Source organism: Aplysia californica, unplaced genomic scaffold, assembly GCF_000002075.1.
Source record: "Aplysia californica isolate F4 #8 unplaced genomic scaffold, AplCal3.0 scaffold00864, whole genome shotgun sequence".
Lineage (NCBI taxonomy): Eukaryota > Metazoa > Mollusca > Gastropoda > Aplysiida > Aplysiidae > Aplysia > Aplysia californica.
The window spans coordinates 152,270-161,630 of NW_004798134.1; the positions used below are offsets into that span (position 1 = coordinate 152,270).

General features: G+C 41.8%; 1 protein-coding gene across 1 annotated transcript in view; it reads right to left on the bottom strand.

Moving 5' to 3' along the window:
- Positions 1-9,361, bottom strand: part of LOC101853738 (cytochrome P450 27C1) — an 18,043-nt gene that overhangs the window by 71 nt on the left and 8,611 nt on the right. Inside the window, exons 3-5 of the mRNA XM_013089047.2 lie at positions 7,638-7,813; positions 3,594-3,783; positions 1-150 (exon numbers count right to left, since the gene is read on the bottom strand). The exon at positions 1-150 is cut by the window's left edge and continues 71 nt beyond it. Of these exons, the coding sequence (XP_012944501.2) occupies positions 1-150; positions 3,594-3,783; positions 7,638-7,813 (516 nt within the window). The remainder of the gene's footprint in view (positions 151-3,593; positions 3,784-7,637; positions 7,814-9,361) is intronic.

The following is a 9,361-nucleotide window of genomic DNA, read 5'->3' on the forward strand; positions in this document are numbered from 1 at the left end:
AAAAATTCACTCATTGACATGACGATTTCATCAGGCTTCAGGTCAGAATCACTCAGCATCGTCTGGATGAAGTGAGGCGATCCCTCATGACTTGCCTCCGAGCTATTCCTCAGTCGGCCGATGGCACGCTCTACTTCTTGCCTCGACACACTGGTTCAAGAACAGAAGCATGGAACATAGGAAGCAGGGCTGTTGTTGTTGCTGTTGCTGTTGATGAGGATGATGATGATGATGATGATGATGATGATGATGATGATGATGATGATGATGATTGAATAGGTAGGATAAGAAAGCGAATGTTAATTCTGTGATCTCTAAAAAGGGTTTCCGTAAGTTCATTTGTCCTGAGCTTCTGAAGAACTTAGATGTCTACATATATTTAAAATAACGCGGTACAAATCGGAAATCCCTCCTTATATTCAGATCGTACCGAATTGAAAGGGATGTTAGAATCATACCATATAAATCTGGATACAGAGAATAATTTATTTTCGTAAATATTTTACGGCGCTCGCAACTGCATAAGGTCATATGAGCGCGCGGGCACACCGAACAGTTTCAATTGATAGGAAATTTTGAATTTTGCTCGGGTGGCGACCGAAGCCTACACATATCGATTTTGGACCTTTGACGTGCGCAACTTGCAAACGGAACCTCCGAGATTTTTCACCCTAGTCCGAGAAGGCAAGGTGTAGATCTTTCCTACCAGACGATCAGGGGTGTGGCTGAAAGACAGCAGCAAGAAGGAGCCAAGGAGTAGCAGTAGAAAGGCTGCAGAAAGAGTCCGGAGCCCAGTGAAGGGGGCAAAGGAGGTGAGGGGGTGGGGGTAGAAAGTGGACACGAAAGCAGACGATAGAATCTTGCAAGAGAGAATGAAAGGGGGTGAAAGGAGACAATTTTAGAGAAGAAAGTGTTTCCGCCCCAACCCAGATTCGAACTCGGGACCATTGAATGAGAGGCGAACACCTAAACCTCTAGGCCACGAGAGCCCCCCAATTACAGAGAATGTGTTGTGTTTCCATTGGCAAGACTATGACGTTGGTTCGTATATTCTCTTTGCTCATCGCGGTTTACGCATTTTAGAAACCTATAATATTTGAAAATTTCTTTTGTTTAAATAAGAGTTTTATAGAATTTGCAACCCGATAGGGTCATATATGTGAACAAGATTAAAAGTGTTACAAGAGAGCGACATGTACAAAAGAGAAGGATGAGAGACAAGGACGACAGACGTCTGATAGAAAAGAAGGAGCAAAACATACCAGAGCACCGCGACCACACATATTTGAGAAATAAGACTCAATCCGTATTTGTCGGAGACCGACATGATTCCCCCTGAATAACCCACTACTTTTACTTTTTACTTTTTACTTTTTCTGGTATCCTTAGGATGTCGAAGGGAGGTGCAAGTTTCTGTCCTGTGCTAGGTGTGTAGAGTCTGTGATAGATACTCTATGTTGTTCCAGGACCTTTTTAACCCAATCCAGAAAGGTCTTTCTTTGTCTTCCTCTTGATTTAAAGCTGGATTCTCGGGGGTTGTAAGCTCTAGCCGCTAGTTGTTTCTGGGGCATTCTGGTTAGATGTCCAAACCATTTGACACTTTGACGTTCTATGAATTGTATTACTGGTGGTATTCCAGTTTGTAGACGTATGGTTTCGTTTCTTAAGCGGTCTCTTTTGGTGACGTTGATGGTTTTGCAGAGACACCTCATTTCGCAAGCCTTGATTTTTCTTTCTTGTGCCTGGTTTAGAGACCATGTTTGTCACTGGCATGTTAATGTTGGTATGAAGATGCTGTTGATGAGCTGGAATTTCACTTCAGTGGGGATGTTCTTGTGGCTAAGCAGGGGTGCTAGCTGGTAGGTCACTGCATTTGCCTTCATAGTTCTTGTTTCTATTTCTTTGTCCATACTACGCCCATCTTGTGTGAAGATGCTTCCCAAATATTTAAATTCCTCTACTTGTTGGAGCTGTGTTCCATCAATAAGAATGTTGAGTTTCCCTGGGTTTCTGCTGACCTTCGTAACTCCCGTTTTTTGAGATAGAGATTTTCATGTTCATGTGTGTTTTTCTCATTCCTCTTCATTTGTATTTCATCATCATCATCCAGTGCCAGATCTGCGACAGACATCGGCGATCATGGTTTTCCGTTCATTCCTTTGCTCGGATGCTCTCAAAAAAGCTACGTTTCCCTGATCTTTCCCTGTTACCCATTTGTTTAGGTTCCCTAAGTATGTTGTTCTGGGCCTATCCTGGCCTCGCTAGTCCTCAATTTCATTTGTATTTAATAATATTAAATATTATACTCTGGTCATCAGCAAATAGAAGCTCGTTCATTTCAGTGATATTGTCATTTGCTGCGTTCGTGATCTTTTCCATGTATGTGATGAAGAGAAGCGGAGAGAGAACACACCTTTGGTTCACCCGAGACTTGATGGGAAACCATACCGATTGTCCTTCAGTTGATCTTACGGCACACAGGCTGTTTTTATAAAGAGCCATAATGTTCTCCAGCAATTGTCCTCTTACACCATATTCCTCTAAGACTTCCCTAAGTTGACATCTATCTACCCTCACGACGGATTAATACGGTGTGAAAAACTCAAACGTAAAATTGGATGCTGTCTTGTAAACTTGTTAACATGACATTGAACAGAAAAAAGAATGTCCGCTCTTAGGTAATGTTTAATAACCTTAGTGGTAACTAAATCATTAGTCTTTTTGCCCCTTGTATTAACAACAGAAAGTGCATAGATAGTGCGAAGATAACACACATAAGCGGTTCGTATGCAGCTGCTTCGTGAATCCTCCCACAGATACCCTATCTATAGTTTTAAAAAACGGAACCAACCAATGATACTTTGGCTAAAAGCAAACCTCTTGACGTCGTCTGCAACAAAAGATATGTTAAATTTAATTTTTAGAACCAAAAGACACAACAGAAGACGTTTATTTTTATCGTTATTTTTTAGAACCAAAAGACATAATAAATAACACGTTATTGCTGTTGTTGTTTTTTTACCTAAAGACACAACAAAAGCTATTCTATTTTTATTTTTTTAATCAAAAGACACTCCAAAAGACGCTGTCATTTTAATTTCTTTTTTTCTTTTTTTATCGAGGGCGTTCTTTTACCTTGTCACCCTTAGCATAATTAGTACAAATATTTAGGGAAATCGAGTGGCAGCTCCTGCTTACCAGCATTATTTTCTTATTAACCCTTTTTTAAGCTTTCAACGAAGGCACTTGGTTCTGACTTTGGTAAAATCATAATGTGAAGTGAAAATAGGTTGTTCATGTGAGGTAATATCGTGCGTGAAATAGAGAAAGCAAACAGAACACATAAGAAACTCAACGATGGACTGCAATACCAATGACACGAATTTAGCAAGCTGAGCCAGACTAGCGAGAGTACGACAAAAAAAGAGAGCAACTTCTGTTACAGTAAACTCGTTTATAAAGATAATGGAAAAAAATGTAGGTGGGGGGGGGGGATAACTTTTTGGGAAACTTCCTCGATAAATCCTCGTAACTAAGGCCAGGACAGGAGTTTTTGGCACAGTTTTCGTCGTTCTTTAAAGCTACTAACTCACCCAATCAAAAAATCCAGATTTTCTTCCACAATCTTGTATGGCTTTGTTTTCCAAAGTCTGTGAAGTGGCAATAGAGGAGGGGCGCCAAGGATGGAGAAGAGCTGCTTCACCCTGATCAAAATATCGTTCGATTTATCAGCGGTCATGGGAAGAGCTCCAATCCGGCGACTGAAGCAAAACTGACGGAGAGCTGTGGATTGACGAACAGAATTGTGTTGTTGGTGCTGCTGCAGCTGTTGCTGCCAGTGGTGGGGGGGTTGTTACTATTGTTGCTGTTCTTGTCGTTGTTGTTATTGACATTGATGTTGCTGTTTTTGTTGTTGTTGTTGATGATGATGATGATGATGATGAAGTTTTCTTCAATTTAGCCTTCAATTTTCACTGGTCTTCCCGATTTGTTTTTATCGCACCTTTTGACATTATGACGTGTGTGCACGCACTTTTGTTTCTATAGCTTGTAGCAAAGATAGTACATAACAAGATAGGCCACTTCTCTCTTTGAGCCAATTAAAAAAGTGTCCTCAAAATTTGGTGGCGCCCTCTTCACAAAAGCGCACTCTTTGCGAACAGAGTTACTCTACTTGAGTTATAAAAATTCAAAGTGAAACTAGCAAGTTTTGGGATAAATTTCGGAAGAACGCTTTTTCAAAATGGTTACCCTGACAAAAAAACTCTTCCGAAGGAAAGGGTGATGGTTTTCTTCGTTTAATTTGGCTTTAGAATGAAAGGCGAGAGGTCATTAAAATATAAAAAAAAACTAGAACTCCACACTGAACGTACCCGAACTGCTGATGAACAGCAGTCGATCTGCGCACGCAAGGAGGTGCTATTCCTATTCTTCTTCTGGAAAAACGAAAGAGAGCTTCAAAACAGACTGCAGCGCCATCTGAAGCAAAGAGCATACTTCCTGCGGACACTTTTTTGGCTGAGTGGCCCATCTTGTTATTTACTATCTTTGCTTGTAGTCAATAGATTTTCCCTTATATTTTTGTACATGTTCCTGAAGAAGCCCTTTACCGGGCAAAACGTCGAACTTATTAAATTTGAAAAGTCTAGTAAGTCTCAAAACCCTTTTTTTAATGATGATGATGATGATGATGATGATGATGATGATGATGATGATGATGATGATGATGATGATGATGATGATGATGATGATGATTTCTCCTTTTCCTACCTCTTCAGATTGCAAGAAATTAATCATTTTACATTACTTTTCCCTTTAGCATTTAGACACTACGCACATCATAACTGTTTCTTTAGGGAGTGTGTTACAGGTGTTGTCTCAGGGTTTACACAGAAAAGTTAAGGCCAGTGTCGACGTGTCATGACTACTACAATGAGGGGATTCAGACACCTTGAACGAGGTATAATGAAGGAACAAATAAATTATCTACAAATCATACATTTACCTATATTCCACATTACATAAAACCAGCCAAGATCAACCATGTCAAGTCACTCAAAATCGAATGAGAAGTCAGGTGCAGACAAAGTTCTCCAAGAATACGCCGTTAGGAAGTCTTCAATCATTCAGGATCGCAATTTGATCCATCTTAAGCTGGCAAATTAATCAGACCTGCTTGCGGTGACGCGACGACCTTTAATTACTTTCAACAAGTTATGCACGTTCTTGCTGCTTCCGGCGTATTTGTTCATATATACTTCAAATTACTATTAACACCCACTCTTCCGTCACCACAGACGATTGTTTTTGAGCGAAATGGGTTTTCATGTTTTGTATAACGGCGCATATAGCAGCTTAGTAAATGCGTGCCTGAAATGTGGGTTCAGTGAGTACAGTGGAGTAAGTCGCGGAGGAAGAATGCATCAACTCATATAAGAGCAGTAGAAGAGTAAAACGGTGACTTCCATTCTCGTAATGTTGCGGTATTTTTCCCCTGTGTTGATCTTTATTTGTAACCCCCTGACTCGATTGTGCGTTACGCCCCTGCTTCTTGTTCATTTTGAGACTGGTCTTGACTTCTCTTTTCAATCGGCCGCAATTTTCTCTCGGCCTTTCCCAGCTTCTATAGCTAATCCTTCTTGCAGTCATATATCTTCCGCTGGCATCTTTGCATTTAAGTTTCTATTGACATTGTCTCTCCTTCCATTCTTCACTTCTCCGAAGAACTGGTCTGTTGGTAATTCTCTCATCTTCCATACGACAAAGATATCCTAACCATCTGAATCTGTGATGAAAAAGAAGTGAAAATACTATGTGAACTCTAGATCTTCACTGGACTACTTAACTGTGCTGTTGTCTTTGCTTCTCTTGTTATGCCATAAATCTGACTTGTTTACTTGTTTACTTATGTGAAGGACCAACATCACTGCACAAGGGGCATTCCCATAAGCGCTCCGTCCCCTGAAGAAGCACATCTCGAAGTTGTAGATGCTGACGGTTCCAAGTAATGGTTGATTCCATATCCTTCTGCTCCTCCCACTCAGTCTTGAACTTCTGCAGGCGCCCCTTCAAGCTCACAAAGTCGCTCAAGATGAGGGTATTCCGTCTCTTCTTGTTCTTTTTCTCTTTTTTCCTTGACTGACCGTACAATTTCATGTTCGTCAGGGCGTCCAAAGTAAGTGAAAGCTGTTGAGATTTTTTTCCAGACACGAGCCGGCTGTCCAAGTTTTTTGCACTGTGCATTATCATTTTGATGTTGATGTTGAGATTACTGTAGTCTCAAACTTTATAGTTTTCAAGGGATCGTGGACTCTGCAAATTCTGATGAGTATTAACGATTGTATCCATTAGTCTCGAAAGACGATAATAGATGGTGACTAACGTTAGTGTCATTTAGTCTCAATTTACTTCTCCTGGAGGGGTTAGGAAGTCTGACCCAGCGGCAGTAATGTCTGCTACACTGGTTTTAGGCGAAGAGGATGGTGTTGTGTGCCATGTTGCCCGATACTTCAGTCTGACTTGCTTTCCCTCTTACTGTACGAGTCTCACTATCTCTGCTTGCCGTGATCCATGATCAGATCCTGGTCCATTCATTGGGTCGATGTCGAGCAGCTCACATTTTCTCTCACACACGCCTCTGAGTCGCAGGTTTGGTCGCCCGACTGATAGAGCACCCTCGGCGAGTGTCATACAAGTCCTTTTGAAATGAGACGGAGGTCCATCCAATGGTCATAGATAGCCGTCTGAGGTGAATCTGACAGAGAACATCTTCGCTGTGGTAAGTGGTCTGAGTCCAAATTTTGAGGAAGTTCGATTTTTACAAGGGGATACCTGTAGGCTTCAGCACCAGTGTCCTGTCCAAGGACGGGCGCGGTATGTCTTCAGTCTCAAAGACTGAAGCTAGAGATCCTCGTCTCTGTAGGGGATAGGTGGACGCACAGCTAAATGTTCTGCAACAGGGATGGTTGTTGTTCCTGGTTCTTTTGTCCAGCCAGGTCACAACAGCAGCAGCATTACATTCCAAGGAACAGTGAGCTGGCAACAGTCGGACCGAGGTAACTGAAGGTGTCCACAACATTGAGAGGGAGACATCGATTGAGATTATGGAAGTGGGAGGAACAGCGTCCTGCGTCACTATCTGTCTAGTTGAGACTGGGGGGGCGGGGAGGAGTCAGATAAACTACTCTAAAGCGTGCAACAGGCTGTATCTGAGTGCCAAGATTTGATATCAGTATCAGTGCATACCATCTAAAAAATTATAACATTTCTAACCCTCGTCTGAGAGAGGAACCGCTGTCCGTTCTGTAGTGTAGACTCATTCAGTGCTCTCCCTGGCTGCAAACTAAAAGAGCACCAAAAAGATCATTTCAAAGTGAACAGGCGCCAGGATTCTTGGTTTCCCCGGAGTAGTCACAGGAAATGCATTTGAGGATGTACCGCTGAAGAGGTTTAATGTGCATACTATACTACCTACATCACAGAAGGTGCTGATGACCAGCAACAGTAGTTTGGAGGGAGGGATGGGGGGGGCAAGGGGTAAAGTAGCCTATATGCTGCAGTGACTGGAAAATAGTATTTTGCCTAACCAATCCAAAGGCCTTCGTAAACAAGCCAATTTTCCACAATATATCGCGTACCTTCAACAACGTATCGAAAAATCACGTCGTTCAGCTCAGTGTAAGCACCAGTTTCAATGCAGGCCGCCAAATCGTCTGCAACAAGATTCATTGACGAGACATACGGGTCTGTTGCTGATGGCCGCATGAACTTTGGTTGCACGCGCATGCGCAGATGCCTCCATTCTTCGCCGTTCCTGTATGATGGGGCCGGGGAAGGGGGGGGGTGCAGTGAAAGGGGTAAAGGATTGAGTGAACTCTGTTCTGTGATTCCCTAGCAACAGCACCCTATAAGTTGTTCTATCTTTGATATTCATGCCTTCCTCTTCGGAAAATGCACGCATATTATAATAGAGGCACTGTCGCACCCAGTTCTGTGACAACGATGTCAGATCATCTCTTTCTGCATGTAGCCTAAACAAGCTTCACTGTAATCATGAAATGGGGGTGGGGGGTGGTATAATACAAAAGCAAATTAAAAAGAGCATAGCCTGTTCGAAGTTGCAGAACCTCATTAACCATGAATAACTATAAGAAACATCTTTTCTTTTCTCCATGCACCCCCCCAAATCGCCCTCTCTAGTCTAGTCTCTGCTGTTACAAAGTGGAGTTTCTGAAGAGATCGAAAGTTTTGAGCAGTCCCTGCCACTGAGATATAATCCCATGGGCTTAACAGGTAACCTAGACCGTGGACGCCTCTGCCAACGTCGAACAAGTAATGCCCTATCTTGAAAGGCGTAAAGAATCTGACACTCACAAATTGACTTTCTGCAAGCGTCCGATGTCCGAAAGGGAAAAAAAACCGCTGGTGATGATCTGAACCGCACGTCTGTCAGACCACAGACGAAAGACAGGACATCCTTTATTTTTACTTTATTGGGGAAAATTTATGCAGAGCAATACGTTTACGCGTGGTTAGGACAAACCATAACAGCTGTTGGACGCACTGCAGACAGAGGTGGGAAGAAGTGGGGGAGGGGGGAGAGAAATATTCAGGGTGCACAGCCAGACAGTAGTCTCATTTCAATCTGTCCCCGTGGTTTTATGCACCCCGCATAATTCAGCAAAATTTGATCATTTTTTGCATAATTTATGATTATTTTCCTTTATCACTCTTAGTTAAAACAACACAGAATCGCATAATTTCACATTTTTTGGTCTTAGTTTGAATAATTTCAGAATTTTTCTTGAATAAAACGACAGGAACAGTATAATTTCCAAACATCAATTTGACAACTTCAAAACAATGGGAGGGGGTTAATCATTTCGTGCAAAGTAATAAAAGTTGGAATTACCCTGTAGTGGCCGAGTGGTTAGTGAATTCGGACTCACAAAAAAATCAAGCAAGTATAGTGATACAGGGTTTAGATGGGTGTGTCCATGGGCAAGACATGATAACAATAGTTCAAAATACAGGGCGCTTCACAACGGCGGTCAGCAATGACATGTTCGCACACTGCATTGATTTAATATTGTATATTTGATATATTCTTTTAATGTATTTCTGTGTTTAAATATATATTTCTGTACATGTAACGAAGCAACAGCAAAGAGCATCAAAGGTTTTTGGGGAGTGTCAGATAGAGTCATCGTGGCTAAATTAGAGGGAAAACCATTTGACATAGGTGTCATCCAAATATACGCACCAACATCAGAGCACGACAACGAGGAAATTGAGACTTTTTATGAAGACCTTGATAAGGCAATGAAACAGTTAAAATCACAAGATCTAAAGATAGTCATGG